Raw genomic sequence first — 21,907 nt, forward strand, 5'->3', positions numbered from 1 at the left:
CTATTTATGTCTCTAAAAAGCCTTTCCTTTTTTTATCTAAAACTTATCTAAATTTACTAGACTTTTATTATTACCTTTTATATAAAATATTTAATTAGGGATATAGCTCTAGTTAACTAAAACCTAGATTGTAAAGCCCTTAGGTATAGGCTTAGTTAGAATATTAATCGTTTTAGTAATACGGCTAATAAAGCACTTAATTGTTTTATTAACAGCAAGGTATCTTCTAGACTTATAATATCTTATTAAGGCAAGGCAAAGCTTTTTATTAAAGTTATTAATCCTCTTAAATATATTTTAAAGGCTTTATTAGCTTTAGATCTAGGCTTAGTATAGTAGAAGTAGCAATTAATCTATTGCTAATAATTGGCGCCAATATATTTCTAAATAATATACATTAAGCCATAGTGGAAGTCTATATGCCAATAGTCCTTAATGGTGCTTTCTGCGTGTAAGCCTATATAAATTAATGTTGGGAATAAGGCAAATCGCCGCCACGTGAGGCAAGTTGCCGTCACGTATCGCCGCGACACTAGCGTGGCGAAGAGCCTTAAGCCCTTCGCCCTTAATCAAAAAGAAGAATATATAACAACAATTATTATACTACCTACAACTTATAGATACGTAATATTACCTTATAAGACTAACACTAATTAGTGGTTAACTTTACAGTTATACTGTAAAACAGCTAGGTATTTCACCAAGAAGAGACGAGCCACTATACTAGTGCTACTCGTGCTAAAGGAAGTTGTCTTTTAAGGTTAGAACTGGTCCTAAATCTTAAATAGAACTCTTTTATAAATCTAAGGATCTAAAGGCTAGAACTAGTCCTAAGCCTTTCCTAGATTATAGATTCTTGCGTCCATTATATAGAACAACACGCGTTACGGGTCTTCGCGATTTAAGGCCAGAACTAGTCCTAAGCCCTATAATCGTAAATATACGTCACGAACGCGTACCAAACGACAATCCCTACACTAATAACACTTCCCTTTAAAAGCATGGCTATAAACAACTAGAGAGACTCCTTATTACTAGGGGTAGCTACGCACGCGAAACTTATTAATAAAGATTAGGATAAATTTACCTTTAATATAATAACCTATACCACAAAATAAGTCAATAGCTTTCTTCTATACTATATCCTATTTTACCGAGATAGATACTACGCCGATTTATAGCTGTAGGAATATTTTAGGGAAAACTTCGTAGGATGGACTACTGACACCTAGGCACTTGGTAATATTAATATTATTTAGGATTTTTGGGACTTCCTTTGTAGAAATGGGGTATATATTACTAAGAACGGTAACCCAATTACTAGTAATATTCAGGCCATTATTATTAGTATAGAAGAACTAGAATGGACGGAAGCTAAGATTATACGTTAACTACGGAAACCTAAAACTAACCCATATTCTTTAGAAGGCAACTTTAATTTGTATTAAAACCCCCAGAACACTAATCTCCTACTTAAAGGTGCTTCCCTACCTAAAGGTGCTCTCCCACCTAGAGGTGCTCTCCTATCTAGAGTTGCTCTTCCTCTACCTCCTTTACCTCCTTTAACTCCTCCATTCTAGCTAACCAGTAAGCCTCTATTTTAAGAAGTTACAAATCTAATAAAGGTATATTTAGACAAAGAGAAGAAGTTTAGAGGAGAACTGTATAATATACTTGGAGCAAAACTATAGGTCTTTTATAACTATTATAATAAGGTCGGAATTTAACGCTACTAGTTCTATTACGCTTTCTCTATTATATTAAAGGGACGGGCGGCGATATTCTATTACGACTATATTATAGGTAGAAACTATAACTTTAATATAATACTTTAGCTTACTAGAGCCCACTTTAAGACTAATAAGAATCGCTAACTCTATATATCTAAATAGCGGGAGATTATATTCTAGAGGGTTATTGCTTATAATCCAATAAAGACTTATTTAGAGTGCCTTTAACTACTCTTTAATAAACTCTAGAAAATCTAATGTAGTTTTACTAAAACTTACTAAAATAAGAATAGTCTAAGGGACTAGGTTATTTTAGCCTGCTATAGTATTCTTAAGTGTAATTTAGCGCTATATAAACCTATAGATATATTTAAAGGAGTATATACTGAACTACGCTCCGCTATAGGTACTGTGACGCAAATATAAGAATTTTAATAGTTTTATACCGAAAACCCTATCTAAACCAGTATTCTAGACTAATACGATTATAACTAGACTGATTAAATATATAGTGGCCGCGGTAGAGGATATAATAGAGGGTATAACTAACGTTGACTATAAGGCAATTGTGGAGGTTTATTTTAGAGCGATTATTAGAAGAAGTGCTACGTCTATAAGAAGCCAAATTGCTAGTTAACTAGGCACCCCCTTAATAGACAAAAGGAGGTATATAATAAGTTTCGCCAGAGTGCATAAAACGTTAGAAATTAAGAGGTTATTATAGCCTACTTTTAAAGCTTTCTGGTTTAATATAAAGGCGTAAAAGATCTTAAGGGTAAGGTTAACGAGGCCAAACAGCTCCTTATAGATATGAAAATTAAGAACTATTCTCCCAACCAATACTTTACTAAGTATGGCGAGGTAAATGGTATATAAACCGTTACTATTCTTAATAACCAATCTATACTCTATTTTGTTATAAAATTAGATATCTTTAATAAGCTAAAGGAAAGTTCCGCGTTTTCCTTTAATGATAGATACTTAGCGAACGTCTTTTATGGTATTATACCAGATACTAGAGCCGCAGGAGTATCTATAGTAGGAGAACCTTAAGTTTAAGCTCTTTAGTAGCTTAATAGCTTTATTTAGATCGACTAATTAACGGTAGGTTAATATACAATTTACTTTAGTAAGGGTACTGCGATTTCTCTTGGTATAATTAAGGTCTAAACCCTATTAGGATATATTACTTTCTATATTATTCCCGTAAATACCCTATTTCTATTCTATATCTAAAATATAGATAAATTAGGCGTTAAGCTTAATAACCTTAAGAATATACTTATTTAGGGAGATAATCGGGTGCCCGTTATACGTAAGTAGGGTTACCCTTAGTTACTCCTTTAATAGCTAAAAAGGAGCGTTACTTAGAGCTACTTAACCGAGTTAGAGCTATATCAACTATACTATCGTTTTAGCCACCTATCTGTTTACTAACTACTTAGGGTTCTTTAGTAAGCAGGTTATAAGGTTAAGGTTAAGGCAATTAAGCATCTTATAAAGTACTGCTACTACTACTAAATAAACCAAAAGTCCCCTAGCCGATTTAAGTTTACCCTTAAAGATAACTATAACTTTAACTTCTATATTATTATTGATATTATATATCTTAGCGGCAAGCTAGTACTCTAAGTTATTAACTTTTTAACCTCCTTTTAAGCCGTACGCTTTTTAAAAGATATATTAGCTAGGAACGTATAAGATACTTTTAATTATGCTAGATTAATATCTACCTAGGACCCCCTAATTAAGTTATCTATAATATAGGAAGGAACTTTTTATTTATAGAGTTTTAGTAATAAGTAAAGGCAATAGCAATTAAGGTTAAGGAAGTCCCTATTAAGGCATATAATAGCGTTAGAAAAGTAGAACAATATTATACACCATTACGCTAAGTATATAAGATTATTTCTTTAGAACTAAAGGACGCTAGTAAAGAGCTTATCTTATAAATAGCTGTTAAGGCTATTAATAATTCCGCTAGTCTAGATAGGCTTATACCCACATTACTAGTCTTTAGCGCCTACCCTTAAATAACTAATAATTCTTTACTATCTCCCTCTATTATATAATAAGCTAAGGCTATTTGTAAAGTAATAAAGGAGGTATAACATCTCTACGCTACGCGCTAGGTTAACAACGTATTAGGGATAAGAAATGGCCTAAATACCTTAACTACGCTTAATCTGCTACTTTAATCTAAGGTATACGTATAGTATAAAAAGGGAGAATAGTTAGGCCTATATAAACTTATTACAATTAATGGTTAAACTTATACTCTTTAGATGCCCTATAGACCCACCTAATTCCGCTTAACTATCGTTAAGCCCTACTATAGGAATAACTGCTCTAAGCCTTTATAGGATGCCCTAAAGAATATTTTAAAGGAGAACCATAATTAACGTGCTCTAGAAGGCGACTATAATTCTAAGATAATTGTAGTAGATATGCCGCAACTATAACATGGTAAAGGTCACCTAAAGGGATTATAAAATCGCTAATATCTTGTTAATTTTGAAGAGCAATTTGTTACCGCTATTAAGAGTAGAGATGAGTTATTAATGGCCTTTATAATAGCTAAAGAGATAGCTAACTTTAAGCTTATAAAACAGCTCTAAAAGGAAGGCTATATTATAACTTTAGGACCCCCCTTTTAAGCATCTAATAAACAGGAGATTAACAGTCTTATTACTAGAGAAGTCTTTAAATTTAAAAAGTATAACCCTACTAAGTTTAATAGAGTCCATATCTTTAAGTTAAAAATAGTTAATAAGATTAAGGGTAAAGCTACTAACGCCTTATTTAAGAAATTAAGGCTTATTATTTAAGGTTATAACAATAACGGTAAGAAAGTAATTCTTATATAATCCCTTATAATTTAACAAGCTAATTAGCAAGTAATTATTACGCTAGCTCCCTCCTTAATAAAGAATAGAATAGCGGTTTATTTATAAGATATTACTTAGGCCTATACCCAATTAGAGACGCGCCTTTAGCGCTTAATACTAGTATACCTTCTAAAGCAAATTCGCTACTAATATCCCAAAAATATAATTATAGTTGTACTTAAACTATTATATAGAATTATAGAGGCAGGAACTTATTAGTAGGCTACCTATAGTAAGCACCATAAAGAGAAGCTTTTAATAACTACTTCTATATTTAACCCCTATTTTCTTATTACAACTATAGGAACCCTATTTAGAATTATTAGTATATAAACTAATAATATAATTATCTTGGGAGATAACTAATTTTTAGCTCTTAAAGAAGATAAGCTAGTAAAGGTAAATCCTATAGCAAAGCTAAAGGAAAAGCTTAATTTAATAATACTATTACTCTTTAATGGATGCATCCTTTCCCTAAATAAAGATTCCATTGCTTTACGCCAGAAGGGTTAAGGTAAGAAGATTAAAGTTATTAATATTAATTCTCTAAAGTAAGAATATATAGAGTAACGCGCTTGCGGAGCTTATATTACTTTTATCTGCTAACCTAAGGCTTCCTTTAATCTCTCTATTGCCGCTTAATACTAGAAACTAACTAAGGATAATATTTTTACTTTAAATAAGCGTCTTTTCTAGTAAATAAACTATCTTAATTAGGGACTACTCTATATACCTATTAATCTTCCTACCGCTAAGCTCTTTGTATTTATTAATAGATTATTTGCTAATAATAAAGATTTTAGCTCCTAGTTAGGATATAAGATTATTATTATAAATAAATCTACTAGAGAGAATAACTTTATAATCTATAGTAATCTTATCTATTAGAGCTTAACTAAGAGTAAGTATATTACCTAAAGCGTTCTAGTATTAGAGATATATAGAATAGTTAGTAGAGTTAATATAATAATTGTAATTGGAACTACCTTTAAGATAATTATAGATTGGCTTAAACTTCCTATTATCCCTATAATTGTATACACTAACTTATATTCCCTTTATAAGTGTTTAGTTAAGCTTAATACTATAAAGAAGAAGCGCCTTATAATTAATATTATAGCACTTTAGCAATCCTATAAGCGTTAAGAACTCTTTAAGATTTAATAAATTAATAGCCAAGATAACCTAGTAGATGTAATAATAAAGGTAAGCCTAAATAAGGTACTAGAGACGTTTGTAAATATAAATACTCTATATATATAAGTTAAAGGTTAGGTTAAGAGGGAAACTTAAAAAAGTTAAGATCTTATAAAACTTTAACCGCCGGTTAAAGTTATCTAATTAGTTAGATTCTTACTAAGAGCGCTACGCCTAATTAATTTAGGTAGCGGTATAGAGTTCTGCCGATACTATTTATTAAGCTAGCCAATTAGGATTTTCTATACCTGGCATAGAAAATTGCTATTAGCTCGCTTACTACTAGCGCCTTAGCAGCTACTTATCTTCGCGTTAAACCCTAACGCCCTTCCTCTTCTCCTTCTTCTCCTTGGCTTTATATCTTTATATAGTAGCAATCTATAAGTATATATAGATGGCAACTATAAAAGAAGAGTTGCTAGTATTAGGAATAAGGCAAATCGCCGCTATATAAGGTAAGTTGCTGTTACGTATTGCCACGACACTAGCGTAGCGAAGAGCCTTAAGCCCTTCGCCCTTAATTAAAAAGAAGAATATATAATAACAATTATCATACTACCTACAACTTGTAGATACGTGATATCACCTTATAAGACTAACAATTAATATCACTAAATATATATAAAGTTCCTACCTAGATATAGGTTTCCATCAATATAGGTAATCTTTTTTTTAAATAATTAAGTGTAGCTCCGCATTCTTATTTGTATATTTTATAAGTCAATTAGTTAATTTATTTATTTAAAATAACCTAAATAGTTGCGTAAGATCCTGATTGTTAATATATACTAGAAGTTTTGGCTAGCTATAGTAGTTTTTATTAAGTATACGGAGAGGCTTAAGGTAGGTAGCGGTCTAGGCTTTAGCAATAGCCTTTTTATAACCCAATTTTTGGAAATAGAGTATTAAGTGGGCTGTATAAGATCTTTATTATTAGATATATAGTTATATAGTTATATACTATTTTAGTGATATATTTAATTAAAGAAGTTATTTATTTATATTTAGATACTAAAAAGTTAATATTCTTAACCTCGTGTAAGGCCATAAAATATAATACCCTATCTATGTAAGGGATAGGTAAAGTAAAAAAGGAAGAGATATATATAAAGGCAAGAGAGATAAAATTATAATTTAAGAGGGTATTTGTTTAAAAGGCTAAGGCTAATATATTAAAATCTATATATATAGAGGTGATCAACTTTAATTAATTAGGTGTAGGTAGCTTAAATTAAGTAGGTAACCGAATAGATTAAGTGTTTAAGTTTAGAAAATAATTGAGTAATATAGGTCTAAACTTAATACAAATATATAAAGCCTAAAGGAAGGCTTTTTAAATAGGGGGGTAATATTATAGTATTAATAAAAATTAGTAAATTATAAAAAATTATAATAAAAAACAATAGTTAATAGTAGAAATATATAATTAAGGGATTATATTAAGCCTAATTTTAAATAATTTTACTATTTTTCTCCTTCTCTTCTTCTAGCTTTAATTAAATAAGAGGCTTTAAGGAATTATTAATTAATTATAAAGAGGGGCTTATACAAGAAATGTATAACCGTTAGAAATTTTTTAAATTGCGATATGATTTAATACTATACTAAGACTGGTGATATAGCTTTAACCTACCTACCGGAAGCTTAAAGCCATGGGGGTGTATCGACCTAGTGCCGATTACTACTATATTATCGTTAGATCAGGGGTACTTGTGACCTATTCATCGTATATATATAGCCTCGTTTTCTTTATAGATCAATCTACACACGAGTTCGTCCGACACCTAGACATCCTAGATATTGCGGTATTTTTTGAAATCTAATACCATGGAAAGATTTCTGAATTGAAGGCATTCCCTGACACACTGCACCTTCATACCATTATCTCCGACACCTAAATTGGGTTGCCTGCGAATCAACACGCCTTTGTGAGTTAATTTTGGGAAATTGCGTTGGTGGAAACTAGTTAGCTTGGGGACCTCGTCAAAGCTACGAGTCTTCTTCCATACACTTGGGGGGCCCCAAGTACTTCGAATATTAATGAGGCTATCCCCATGCTACCTCCGCTAAGCACACACGCCGAACATAAACTCTTTCCCTCCGAAGAAAACTTGGGATCCATAAGGCTCCCAAAGAGGCTTAACGGAGGTGGGGGCCAACTGCTTTTACATCCCTCATACGTACAGAGCCTCCTTGTTTGACGAGAACCCTCGTCCGCGCAATTATTTAATCCGATTTAATCCGATCTAATCTGACCGATAGAAAATTCTAGGTAGCGGCCATTTTTACTAGAGATATCAAATTCTATAAGATGTTTTCCCAGGGCTCCCGGCGATAACGTTATTTACAAGCTTATCACGGTAATATTAATAATAGTAAGCGATATGAATATAATATTTGCCTATGAATATTCATAAGCTTATAAATATACATAGATATTTCAAAGCTTTAGTAGTAGTGTAAAAGAGTGGCTTATAGTAAAGTATTTGCTAAGAACTATAAATACGCGCCGCGTTTTAATATATATCTATACATAAGTACGTAGAGTAGGTGGTAATTTAGAAGAATTCTAAGTAATTTAATACTTTGCTAAGACTGGTGATATAGCTTATATAAGATACTAATTATCGCGATAATGAATATCTTGAGGCTCTTAGTGATATGAATACGATAAGTGGTATGAATATACATTCATTCATCATTGGGAGCCCTGTGTTTTCCTACTAGGTAGATTGTGTTGAACTGACAGGTTTTGCCAGCCGGCGTAACACTTTTCAGCCAACACAAGGTGCTGGCCAAACATTTATAAGTCTAAGACACGGAAATTCGCGACTCCTGTCTGGTTGGAAGTACGAGCAGCTCTAATCATGTCTGTATTCTGGCAGAAAACTACATTCATGTCAATGCTCTATAGTAATTTCTTTAGCACTTTCTATCTCCGTTACAAACTTCTTGCAATTTTCGTCTTCTCAGTGCCTTTTCTGCTTACGGTCCTTAGGAGCAATAAGAAATGGTAACCTCTCTTCCCTCCAGCTGAAAAGACAGCTTCCTGGGTAGGTGCTACCCCACAAGTTGGAGAAGAAGTCGTGCCACGACTTACTCGTGGGAACGTTGAATGTCCTTACGAATATATTCTCCAGGTTTATGGCCGCTGTCACTTCAAGAAGATAGTCAATATCCTAGATCCCACGCTCGAGGCAAGGGATCCCAGTTTATTCAGACTCATTCTTGAACTCCTGGACTCAGTTCACTTCAGCGCCATACTAGTGGATGATGTGGCAGACAACAGTATCCTACGAAAAGGGAAGCCAGCAGCACACCATATCTACGGAACCAGCGAGACCATCAACCGTGCTTACCTTCGACTCTCGGAAGTGATCAATATCTGTATAAAACAGAGGCTGTCCATGATCCCGCACATCTTCGACAATCTAACTCAAATCCGCAAAGGTTAGCGTTTCCCTCCATTAAACCTACTCCCTAGACACGCGAACTCAGGGGGCATTTAGGACAAGACACCTCCCTCGTGTGGCGCCGAGATGGCTTCCCTGACTTCCCTGACCAGACGCAGGCCCTAGCGACCTACAGACATAGTGCGTGCCTAAAGACAGGCGCACTATTCAGGCTAGCTGGACAGTTGGTTTTTGGTAATCACGAGAAGGATGAGCTGATGAGTCTGATTGGGTGGGGATATCTCATTCTTTCACACATGATTTCCATTGCTAACGGCTACCTATAGCCGGTTCTGTCATCTTCAGAATGACTGCAAGAATGTCTACTCCTCAGACGTCATTGCTGCTAAGGGTGTTTTGGCAGAAGATCTCAAGAACGGCGACTACTCATTTCCGACCGTTCTAGCGCTTTACGCTTCACCAACGGCTAGCAAAATAATCAAAGAAGTATTTCGCGGACGCTGGGAATCCAGTGCCACCAGAGATAAGCATATCAGAGCTGCTCTCACAGTCTTATACAGTAGCGAGATCAAGAGCGCGTGCCTGGCCGGGGTAAAGTCGCTGAAGGGTGAAGTTTCACCGTTTGTGACAATATGGGGTCGCCAGGAGAAGATGAATCTTGGATCTGGTTTCTAAAAGACCTCCATTTCAACTAAATATATGCAAAATCGTATCTATTGAAGCTTCTACCCAAATTCACCGAAGACTTTTAAGATTGTAGCTCTGCATTTTACCATGGTGTAATTACTGCCTACTGCTATCACATAGGCCTTTTGGCGTATAACGCCGCTGGTGTCCTTGCTTGAAGCAGGGCCACACCCCAAGGAAAATTCTTCTGTCTTTCGTACTGCTGGGCAGAGCTAGGACCAAGTTATGGTGAATTGGTGAACCTGCAGGTGATGACTTCTGAAAAAACCCGGCCAGCAAAAACTCCTCCATGGAGAATCCCGACTTCGATACCGGGTTCTATTTCGATTTTATATCGGAATAGCCCATTTAGCGGCAATCTACCGACGCGATTGACTGTATTCCAGGGTGGGCGAAAATCTAATCTTATCTCGATACGATCGACGATCCACAATCGATACGATATCTCGTATCGTATTAAAGTATCGTGATATTCCTTGGCATTCCCTATAAAAATTTCTTTTACTAAACCTACTACCCCTCCTACCACAATATTATACGAAATATGGCTTTAGAAGCGGATTTATTTCTTCTTAAAAATACTCCTAGCTTAATTAAGAGCTCTAGCATACAACAGGCTTAGCTTTAATCTCCAGTCTATAAATTTACTTGCCTACTATACAAAAATAAGCTAATATACGATAAAAAGAACCGAAGGCTTATATACTATAATTAGTGCGAAAGTTACTTAGCACTATTAACTACAAATATAAGAAAACACCTTGCGAAAGACCACGCAATCTCTATTAACTTAAACTAGCCTTATATAAAGGAGCAAGCACTTAAAAAGCTTTAGGAACTTTGGGTATAAATAGCATTAGAATTTAGGATAGACGAGGTTAATTCTATAATCCTTATAAAGGTTCTAAATAAGGAAGTTATCTAGTAAGCTCTTATTAACTTAGTTATTGTATAAAACCTTCTATTCCGGATTATATAGTAGGAAGAGTTCTATATCTTCTATTAGGCTCTTAACCTAAAGTCGTCTAATTTAATAATAATAACGTATATAGAAATTTCTTGGATAATTACCCGTTCCTTCTAGTTATAGAAAGACATCGTATAAAGATAAGTTTAATTAGCGTTAATAAGTATTTATCTTTTTATTAATATCTAGATGTCCCTAAATAACTACCTTCTTCTTGCAGTCTACGCCCACTTTATTAATAGTTAGGAAAACCGGATAAAAGCTCTTCTTGCCCTTTATACAGTACCTAGTTATAGTAGAGCTAAATAATAGAATACTCTTCTCTTAGTCCTAGAGGAATATAGGATTATATAAAAGCTTAGAGCTATTATTGCAGATAATTCTACAATAAATGATACTCTCTATTATACGGTCCACAAGTATCTCGCTAATAATAAGAATATTACCTAGGATCCTATCCAACAACGTATCCGCTGCTAAGGGTATACTATTAATCTCGCCGTCTAGGCCTTCCTCTTTAAAGATACTCTTAAACTTAAGGCTATTAAGTCGTATAAAAGGAATAACGTAAGTAGAAAGGAGTGGAGTTGTAAGGAAGAGATTAAGCAGAAATAGGCTTTCTAAGCAATAGGCCCACTTGGTAAGCTTTATAATATTATAGTACACTTCCGTGCCTTAGCAAGTCGTATAAAGGAGTTTAAGACTTTAGTTAGAAGACGAGTTCCACTTAATAATTATATAAAATAGAATAGCTAGTATTAAATGCTAAGCGTCTCACTTAAGCACAAGTTAGGAATTAATAACTATATTAAGAGCAACTTTAATACACTTAAGGAGGATTATATCTCGCTACAAGACTAGAAGCTTCTTTATACAACTTATACCTTTCTAAAGCCATTCTACCGTACAATATTAGACACATAAGGGGATCATACAACACTTAATCGAGTACTCTTTATAATAGATATGCTTATTAAATATATAGAGAACTCTCTTATATACCTCTTCTTCTAGCTATTTTATTTTAAGCTAAAGCTAATATCGTATAATAGGTACTCTTTAAATTAAATAAAGCTCTCTTACTTTAAGTAAAGAATACATAGGCGAAGTTTAACGAGTACTACCAGAGAACAGATAACTCGCCTCTTTACGCCGCTACACTTATTTTTCACCCAAATCGTTATATAAAGTATATTAAGACATTTTAGAAGAAGGAGTAGCAGAAAATAATACTTCTAAAGGTCTAACGGCTCTAGGAAAAATACCAAGAATTAAAGAAGCCTATTACCTCTCTTTAGACAATATCGTATAATAAGCTATTACAAGATAAGTATAAGGAACTTAACGAGTATAATTAAATCGTAAACAAGCTAAATAAAAATATTACTTAACTAGCAAGCCAGGACAAGTATAAGGACTACTACTCTAAAGCACTATACAAAATTAAAGTTTCTCTACTTTAGTAGTAGTCTTAAGAACAACAAATAAAGCGCTAGCTGCGGCTTTCACTCTTTACAAGAGAAGTGCTTTTAATTCCAGCTATAAGCGACGAACCAGAGAGAGTATTTTTAGGAGGACGTCGTATAATATTATAGGAAAGGATGCAGCTTAGAATATCAAGTGTTAAAAGAATAGAGTATATAAAGAGTTGGTATAGGAGTAAAATTTTAGAAGAGAATAGCTAGATTTTGGATAAAAGGAGAAATAAAAGAAATATAGTAGTCGTATAAGGGAAGGTATATAAGAGACATATTATATAATACTAAGGGGTAGGGGTATAAGATATATAAATAAAATAATTTTAGGCAAAAGGTAACCACTAAAGGCGCGTAGGTGGCGTATGTAAATATATGCTAACTTTAAACTTAATAGATTATAAGTTTAAATCCCACTAATATTATCCTTTATTAGGAATCGGGAAATATAATTATCTAGTATACTTCCCGTTCTACCGTACAAGAGATTCTCCAGCAATATTGCCATACTATAAGTAACTCTCCTCTCCGTACAACATACCTATATAACTAACTACTCTTAGGATAAGCAAAAAAGGGTAGAAGCTGTGACGGCTCGAACCATCGAACAAATGTCTCAACAGAGACTTGAACGAATGCTTGCAAGATCAAGCGAACGAATGCTGTATTACGAAGATATTAAGCTAAGGAGCAAGAGAAGGTGGTGAGGCCACGTCTATATACATATGCCAAGTCTTAAGCGAACCCCTGACTAGGTGACGCGCTCCAGCGCCGTCACAGAAGCTTTACCGGCGATTAATATGGAGGCTTAGGTGGGGGGGGTATTAGAGAAGCAGGTGTAGACAGGGAGGCCCTTATATATAAATGCGATTCTAGTTCAGAGCCATAGATCTCTAAATACAATTATAAGTAACCTATATTACTCGTACGAGGTAGAGAGCTAATTAATATTAGCCATGCGAGGCTTATACGGCGACTCCGCGTCGTCCAGTAGGCCCTCGCCCCTTCACTAAGTATTAGAGTCTCCCAGGGTTCTGTGGTGGGTGCTATAGAAATTGCAAGTAGCGGGATCATAGGGCTCGATATTCGTCGTACAATAAAAATTCTCAGCCTATAGCGGCGGCAGTAGGAGCACTAGAGGATAACGAGGAATAGATAAAAGTTACTAAATTCAATCTCCTCTCTTTTTTACCACTTTTATTTTATTTTATAGTATTTTATATAAGAAGAAGTATAAATAGAGAGGGCAAAAAGGAGATACCTAATTAGTAGGGAAGCTAAGGACGTTGGTAAATAGTTGATATTTTAGCTATAATTACTCGCTTATTTGGTAGCGGATCAAAAAAGATCGATTGATACGATATGATATGATATGATCTCGCGTATCGTATCGATCTTATCGATACGGATTTTCGCCCACCCTGCTGTATTCATTGCCATCCATGTCGAGACTTACTCTGCTGATACTATCAATGCATTTCCCGTTACTCACAGTCGTTGTCTAAATGTCTGACTATAAAATACGTCCTATTTGGCTTCGCCAAAAGGACCGGTTCTTTTGGGCCAACTAGGCGTTCGACACTAAAAGAGACGTGCTCAGATCGTTTGCCCAGGAAATTTATTTTTCCTCTCCAGATGCGGGAATTTCAGATGATCTTGCCCAAGTTGCAGTAACTTGTCCTTAAGTCTTAAATGGCACTTGTCGATATTACAAAATCTATAATACTGCGAGTGATTTGAATCGTAGCTTGTAGCAGATTAAATGACTTCTACCGCGAGTAAAGAGAGCGTAAATCGGAATGTTTTAGTCATCGGCGCCGGTACACTAGTGCTTTCCTTTCCTGCATCATTGGCGGATTCACTGACAAAATTGCAGGCCTCCACGGTCTCATAACGGCCAGGGTCCTATTTCACGATTCGAATCATTTCTTCGACTCTGTTATAGTATTCGAGAAGAACTCAACTCTAGGGGGTGTATGGTCATCAAATCGTATATACGAAGGTCTTATAACAAACTCCCCTTTGCGGACATACGAGATTCCAGACTTCCAATATCCTGTCGGCATGCGATCATCAGCCGCACACGTCTCCGCTCAAGATGTCAATCGCTATCTCCAAGATTACGCGGAGTACTACAGCCTCACAAAGCTAATTCGATACCAGACTCGGGTTGACGAGATATATTGGGACCGGGTGGGCTCAGTGTGGACGGTGAAGGGAGTCTCAGCCACGGGAGACTTTCAAAGAAATTTTAGCCATGTTGTTATTTGTACCGGCCTCTACCACACGAGCTTTAACCCGTTGACTGTTTCGCAAACCACACAATATGCTGGTAACATATACCATTCCTCTGAGATGGGCAATCCGGGAGTTCGCAGCATTCTCGCCAACTCCGAAAGGGTCGTTATATCAGGAGCAGGGAAATCTGCGCTAGACCTTGCAACAATATTGGCCAAGGGGCATTGGAGGACTAAAGACCGAAAAGCCATGCTTGTGACATTGGTCTATAGAAGGCCTCATTGGCTTTCACCCCGAAAGATCATACGAGGAACGGTTCCTTTCGAGAAATTGCTCTTCTCGCGTTTCGTGGTGAGTATTTACGTACACTGCTGTCACTCAAAGCATACCCTTAGTCCTAGCGTTTACCTTGACAGAATTCATGGCTACCGTTTGCGAAGCATCCCGATCTGTTCCATTGGATGATCGCAGAAACTCGATTCGGGAGATGGGTCACTGGCTTCATATCCGACATCATCACGGACGACTTTGTCAAATCCTTGAACCAGCAAGACCTACCACAGACCATACCGAAATACCCTCTGGCGAGAGCATCGTCAGGAGCATTACATGTGGAGCCATCAGGGTATATAGACTGCGTGCGGAGTGGGAAAATTAAAATTGTCGAAGGCACTATTGATAGTATGGTGGGGAAGAAAGTATACGTGAAGGTGAACGGAGAGAGGCCAGACGCTTTCGACGCCGATAACGTACTGCTCGCTACAGGTTATGTGTTGGTAAGTATGGCTGGTGGCTAATATGCAAGCGCGGTGCTGATCTAGGTGAGCAGGCTTTTCCTTTCTTCTCGGATGAAACAGTTCGAATTTTGGGACTTCTAGCTCCTGAAGATAGCACTGAAGACAAGACGGATCTCCCTTATATTAGACTACATCGTCTCGCTGCTCCTCCAGGGACAATTCACGAACAGAATGCTGAGGGAATCGACGGCAAGGGACCTTGTCGCAATATCGCTTTTAATGGATTTGCATACAGCTTGCTGGGCCCAACGGTCGCACATGTCACCGCGCATTGGATATCGGATTACTTCGCCGGAGCAATTCATCTTCCAGACCAGCAGTCGGTAGAGCAAGGTATTATGGCTTAAATTAACCTTGTCTCACTTTCACTGATTAGAACGCAGGGATTGACTACTTTCATTTTTGGCAAACTAAATCATTTGGGGAGCGCGGCGCGAAAGGTGTCCACATTGGGCCGCACGCTACTCTCTATACGGACCTTCTGCTCGATGACATGGGTCTACGGACAGGCCATGTAGGAGGTATCCTAGGACCTGTACGACTAGTACGTGAATGGTTCCGACCCATGTTCCCAGAGATATATGCTGGTGTAGGTCCAGACCGTAAGGCAAGAGATGAACGTAGACATGTTAATATCACAACTCTGAGAAGGAAGAAGTTATTAAAAGACGGGGTGCGGATGCTCTGTTTATTCGTGATGTCTATCACAGCGATGCTCAGTACCTACATCCTACTGAGAGTACTCTTTCCGTACATTGTTAAGCGTATTCCCCTCGGCTTCCTTGGGAGGTACTGACATCTGATGTTTGTGATGCAGTTTGCTTATTCTATCGTACCATTTCTCTGTTAATATGGGTTTCTAATCGCTACTTTGCTATTTCTGAATGTATACTAGCGGTTTCAATAGTACTATGGAGGTCTGGGAGCAACTCGGTCTTAAAAGGCATGAGCGGGCAGAGCTTGCCGAAGCAAGTGTCAGATTGCTATCGAGTATGCTTATAGAACTCAGCAGAGTTCACCCCATATTTCAGTGCTCTGGATATGTGCTGGCAACGCTTCTAGATTTGAACAGGCTTACATAGATCTTGCTGACCGGCTCAATCTTCCTAGTCGAGCTGACCCACGATCTGACATCCCTCGCTGGTGTCCCGGTAGCTCTCTGATGAGAGAAATGGCTAGTAGCTAATGATTCTGGACAATGTTGATGATGATAACATTTTCTTTCACCAAGATGCTGGAAAGATACCTGTTGACCTGAATCAAGGTTCCTTACCGCCATCTACTACTGTCTGTCGACCTAGATCGTCTATACGAACTATGTTCTTAGGTGTCTCTTAACTTATGACTAAATGTCTCATCGAATGTCTCATTACCTATTTCTATTACCTGACAGACGACGGAGTCGTCCGTCTATTTTGCGACCTATCTAATATATATAGAGAGCTTCGAGAGCCCTCTTTAATAAACGGAGTTCTTATTCTTAATTATCCGTTTAATAGTTATAAGCCTAAGCCGTCTACTATATTATCTTTAATTTAAAGTCTTTTATTCCTATTAATTTCTATTATTGTCTTAATTATAGATACCTATAATAACCTCTTAACAAGATACCCTACCTATTACTATCTTATCCGTAATCCTTATAAGCCTAAACAACTAGGATAAATAGATTAAGGTTATTAAGTTAAAAGCTAATAACAATCGTCTCTAGAAGTATGTTAACCTATTAATACCTAAGACTAAGTTACCAAGGCTTAAAGAACCTATTTAATCCTTACTAAAGGATACTAATAGCTGGGGGAAGATAAAGCTCTTAGACCTAGATAAGGACGAGAAGGAGAAGCTCTATATACTTAAGTCGGACTCTAGGGATAACCTAAAGCTATATAGAATATAGCTATTAGCTCTTAATACGTTACGTAGTTAGATTCTAAGCTCTATCTTATACACCTATCTTATCTATATATTTAAATGCAACACTACCTATAACGTCTTAGTGTCGCTTAAGCAGAGAATTACTCCGTCTAACTACGCCTAAAACTTTAACTTGCTACCTAATATACAAAGCTTAAGAAAGCGCCTTAGAACTAGAACTTTAAGGTCTACTTATAGGAGTAGGAGAGGGTATATACTAAGTATAAGGAGCTAGCTCTACCTAAGGTAGATAGTAATTATTTAGTAATAGACTTTATATACGTAGTTAAATTAATTATACTAAGCTAGTTAGAATATTAGAAGAATAAGCTTAATAGGCGTAAGTAGGAGAAGACGCTTCCTACCTTCTTTAAGCTAGTTAAAAATACTAAAACTGCCGTTATAGGGAGCTTGCCTAGAAAGGCAAGAACCTATAAAGATCCTCTATAGTTACCTTTAAGAATAAGCTAAATAAGTTACTAAATTTAAAGTCTAGATTAAAGTCTAAATTATTAGTAAGTAAAAGAAGGAAGGGTAATAGGTACCACAATGCCTATGTAGAAAACGTTACTACTATAATAAATACTGGTGTATAATAGAGTTAAATCCTTACCTATCTTAGTTTAAACTAAGTAATAAAATCTAGAAGGAAGTAGATAAGAAGATCGCTAATATAATACCTAAAATTAAGGGTTATATTAAGTAAATTAAAAAGGATAATTAAGCTAATAAAAAGCTAAAGGATAGTAATAAGCAGAGCTCTTAAGAGCCTAGTAGAGGAGCCTTTACTATTATTAAGCAGGTGCCTATAATACAGCCTCTAATTATAAGCTTTGTAACAGCTTTATCCTTAACTTAGGAACTACTATATATATTATTAACGATTTTTAATCCAATATGCAAGAGTTAGTTTATTTATAAATAAACAGTAATAGGGGGTTCTTGGTGTAAGAGCGACTAAATAGAAACGAAGTACTAAGCTAAAGGGATTTTAATTAGCGCTTTAACTTTCAATAGGTACTAAAAGGAATAGAAATAGTTGCAAAGGTCTTTATAAAAAATTCTTATTCCTTAAGCTTTTTAGAATCTCTATTTTTAGTATAACCCGCCTTTCTCTTATATACTATTCTCCTTATTATCTTTTTTAATAGATTCCCTAACGCCTTTTCTAGTTAATCTCTTTGCTTATACAGTTTACCTCTCCTAGCTATTTTAATTATAATATTTTTAGGCGGTTTATACATCTTAGCATAATAGTAAAAGTAATAAGAATTCTTAATATAGTATAATAAAAGCCTCTTTTCCCTCCTAATATATTAGTTTATATTTATTTATTTATTAATAAAGACTAACTAATTAAACTAACTAAATTAAATTACTATACTTAGGAATATAGGGCTAGTAATATTTATAAAATTTTATATAAAACAATCTATGTAGCTTATTCCTTAAAGTCTAGCCGTTTAATATAAGATAACTAAAACTTGTCTTTTCTATAGAATGGAATTTAATACATTTTATATTTAAAATATAGTAAGTATACGCGTAATTAAGGGTCTAATATTTTAGTGTTCCTTATATAAATTAGATTTTAAATAGATGCTAATATATTAAGGGATAGCCACTGCTAAAACCTAGGTAGAATACTAGTATATTACTGCAATAGGACTGTATATAAATTGTTAGTTACACAGGGTAACTTACCAATACTACTACTTAAGTAGGTATAGTGATATTGGTTAAAAGCTTGTTATTCTCTAGAATAAGGAAGGGTAAGGAACCTAAGGTTTCTTACCGCGCTAGTGCCGCGGTAACACGTGATAACTACGTGCCTTATTCCCAACACTGGTAACTTTTCTTTTATGGTTGCTCTCTACATATAAATAACGCAATTAAGCTGTAACGGTACTAGCACCCGCTATATTACCATATTTTGCCGTATTCTGCCGTACTCTGCTAGCTATAATATTCTACCAAATTCTGCTAGCTATATTCTGTTAAGTTCTGCCAGCCATATTCTGCTAAATTTTGCTAGCTATATTCTGTTAAGTTCTGCTAGCTATATTCTACCAAGTTCTGTCAGCCATATTCTGCCAAATTCTGCCAGCTATATTGGCGCCTTAGCGGCCCTCACTATATCTCCTACTCCCTCTTAACCTAACCTTTAACTTACATACGTAGAGTATTTATATTAATAAATGTCTCTAGTGCCTTATTTGGGTTTACCTTCGTTATTATATCTGCCGGGTTATCTTAGCCATTAATCTATTAAATCTCAAAGAGTTCTTAACGCTTGTAGGACTGTTAAAGTGCCATAATATTAATTATAAGGCGCTTCTCCTTTATAGTACCAAGCTTAACTAAGCACTCGTAAAGGGAATATAAGTTAGTGTATACAATTATAGGGATAATAGGAAGTTCGAGTTAATCTATAATTATCTTTAGGGTAGTTCCAATTGCAATTACTATATTAACTCCGCTAACTATTCTATATATTTCTAATGCTAGAACGCTTCGAGTAACGCGCTTACTTTTAGTTAAGCTCTAATAAATAAGGTTGCCGTAGATTATAAAGTTATTCTCTCTAGTAGATTCGTTTATAATAATAATCTTATATCCTAGCTAGGAGCTAAAATCTTTATTATTTCTAAACGACCTATTAATAAATACGAAGAGCTTAGCGGTAGGAAGGTTAATAGGTACATAGAGTANTCCCCAATTAAGATGGTTTATTTGCTAAGAAAGACGCTTATTTAGGGCAAGAACGTTATCCTTAGTTAGTTTCTGGTGTTAAGCGGCAATAGAGAGATTAAAGGAAGCCTTAGGTTAACAGATAAAAGTAATATAAGCTTTATAAGCGCGTTACTCCACGTATCCTTACTTTAGAGAATTAACGTTAATAACGTTAATTTTCTTGCCTTAACCCTTTTGGCGTAAAGCAATAGAATCATCGTTTAGGGAGAGAATACATCTATTAAAGAGCAGTAATATTGTTAAATTAAGTCTTTCCTTTGGCTTTGCTATAAGATTTGCCTTTACTAGCTTATCTTCTTTAAGAGCTAAGAATTAGTCGTCTCCTAAGATAATTATATTATTAGTTTATATACCGATAATTCCGAATAGAGTTCCCGTAGTTATAATAAGGAAGTAGGGGTTAAATATAGAAGTAGTTATTAGAAGCTTCTCTTTATAGTGCTTGCTATAAGTAGCCCATTAGTGAGTTCCTACCTCTGCAATTCTATATAATGGCTTAAGTACAACTATGATCGTATCTTTAGGATATTGGTGGCGAATTTGCTCTAGAAGGTATGCTAATATTAAGCACTAAAGGTACGTTTCTAATTGGGTGTAGGCCTAAGTAATATCTTATAGATAGACCGCCATTCTATTCTTTATTAAGGAGGGAGCTAGCGCAATAATAACTCGCTGACTAGCTCGTTAAATTATAGGAAATTGCGTAAGAATTACCTCCTTACTATTATTGTTGTAACCTTAGATAATAAGCCTTAATTTCTTAAATAGGGTATTAGTAGCTTTACCCTTAATCTTATTAACTATTCTTAACTTAAAGATGCGAACTCTATTAAACTTAGTAGGGTTATACTTCTTAAATCTAAAGACTCCTTTTATAATAAGACCGTTAATCTCCTACTTATTAGATGCTTAAAAAGGAGCTCTTAGAGTTATAATACGACCTCCCTTTTAGAGTTATTTTGCGAGCTTAAAGTCTACCTTCTCTTTAGCTGTTATAAAGGCCATTAACAACTTAACTTTACTCTTAATGGCGGCAATAAATTGCCCTTTAAAATTAATAAGATATTAGCGATTTTGTAATTCTTTTAGGCGACCTTTACCGCGTTATAGTTGCGGCATATCTGCTATAATTATATTAGAATTATAGTCGCCTTCTAGAGTACGTTAATTATAGTTCTTCTCTAGGGTATCCTCTAGGGTATCCTATAAAGGCTTAAAACTATTATCCCTATAGTAGGGCTTAACAACGGTTAAGCGGAATTAAGTGGGTCTATGGGGTATCTAAAGAGTGCAAGTTTAACCGTTAATTGTAATAAGTTTATATAGGCCTAACTATCCTCCCTTTTTACGCTATACGCGTACCTTAGATTAGAGTGGCAGATTAAGCGTAGTTAAGGTATTTAGGCCATTTCTTATTTCTAGTGCGTTATTAACCTAGCGCGTAGCGTAAATACGTTGTACCTCCTTTATTACCTTATAAATAGCCTTAGCTTATTACATAACGGATAGAGATAGTAAAGAATTGTTAGTTATCTAAGGGTAGGCGCTAAAGACTAGTAACGTAGGTACGAGCCTATTTAGGCTAGCGGAATTATTAATAGCCTTAATAGCTATCTATAAGATAAGCTCTTTACTAGCGCCCTCTAGTTCTAAAGAAATAATCTTATATACTTGGCGTAATGGCGTATAATATTGTTCTACTTTTCCAATACTATTATATGCCTTAATAGGGACTTCCTTAACCTCGATTTCTATTACCTTTACCTATTACTAAAACTCTACAGATAAGAAGTTCCTTTTTACGTCATAAATAACTCAATTAGGGGGTCCTAGGTAGATATTAATCT

At 35.3% G+C, this 21,907-nt stretch overlaps 3 protein-coding genes across 3 annotated transcripts; all 3 read left to right on the forward strand.

The window, feature by feature from the left end:
• Positions 1-8,682: 8,682 nt before the first annotated feature.
• Positions 8,683-9,903, forward strand: K441DRAFT_691438 (terpenoid synthase; the record flags this gene model as incomplete). Its single annotated transcript, XM_067652483.1, has 4 exons — positions 8,683-8,728; positions 8,849-9,265; positions 9,325-9,499; positions 9,555-9,903. The coding sequence occupies 4 exons, from the start codon at positions 8,683-8,685 to the stop codon at positions 9,901-9,903; spliced, it is 987 nt and encodes a 328-aa protein (XP_067496421.1).
• A 4,216-nt stretch (positions 9,904-14,119) lies between these two features.
• Positions 14,120-15,739, forward strand: K441DRAFT_691439 (flavin-binding monooxygenase-like protein-like protein; the record flags this gene model as incomplete). Its single annotated transcript, XM_067652484.1, has 4 exons — positions 14,120-14,177; positions 14,234-14,946; positions 15,012-15,371; positions 15,425-15,739. 4 exons carry the CDS (start codon positions 14,120-14,122, stop codon positions 15,737-15,739), a joined length of 1,446 nt encoding a protein of 481 aa, XP_067496422.1.
• A 623-nt stretch (positions 15,740-16,362) lies between these two features.
• K441DRAFT_454186 (uncharacterized protein) lies at positions 16,363-16,527 on the forward strand (the record flags this gene model as incomplete). Its single annotated transcript, XM_067641722.1, has 1 exon — positions 16,363-16,527. A coding segment is annotated over one exon (165 nt), but the record flags the coding sequence as incomplete, so codon positions are not given.
• Positions 16,528-21,907: the final 5,380 nt, after the last annotated feature.

Source organism: Cenococcum geophilum (genome assembly GCF_001692895.1).
Source record: "Cenococcum geophilum 1.58 unplaced genomic scaffold K441scaffold_104, whole genome shotgun sequence".
Lineage (NCBI taxonomy): Eukaryota > Fungi > Ascomycota > Dothideomycetes > Gloniales > Gloniaceae > Cenococcum > Cenococcum geophilum.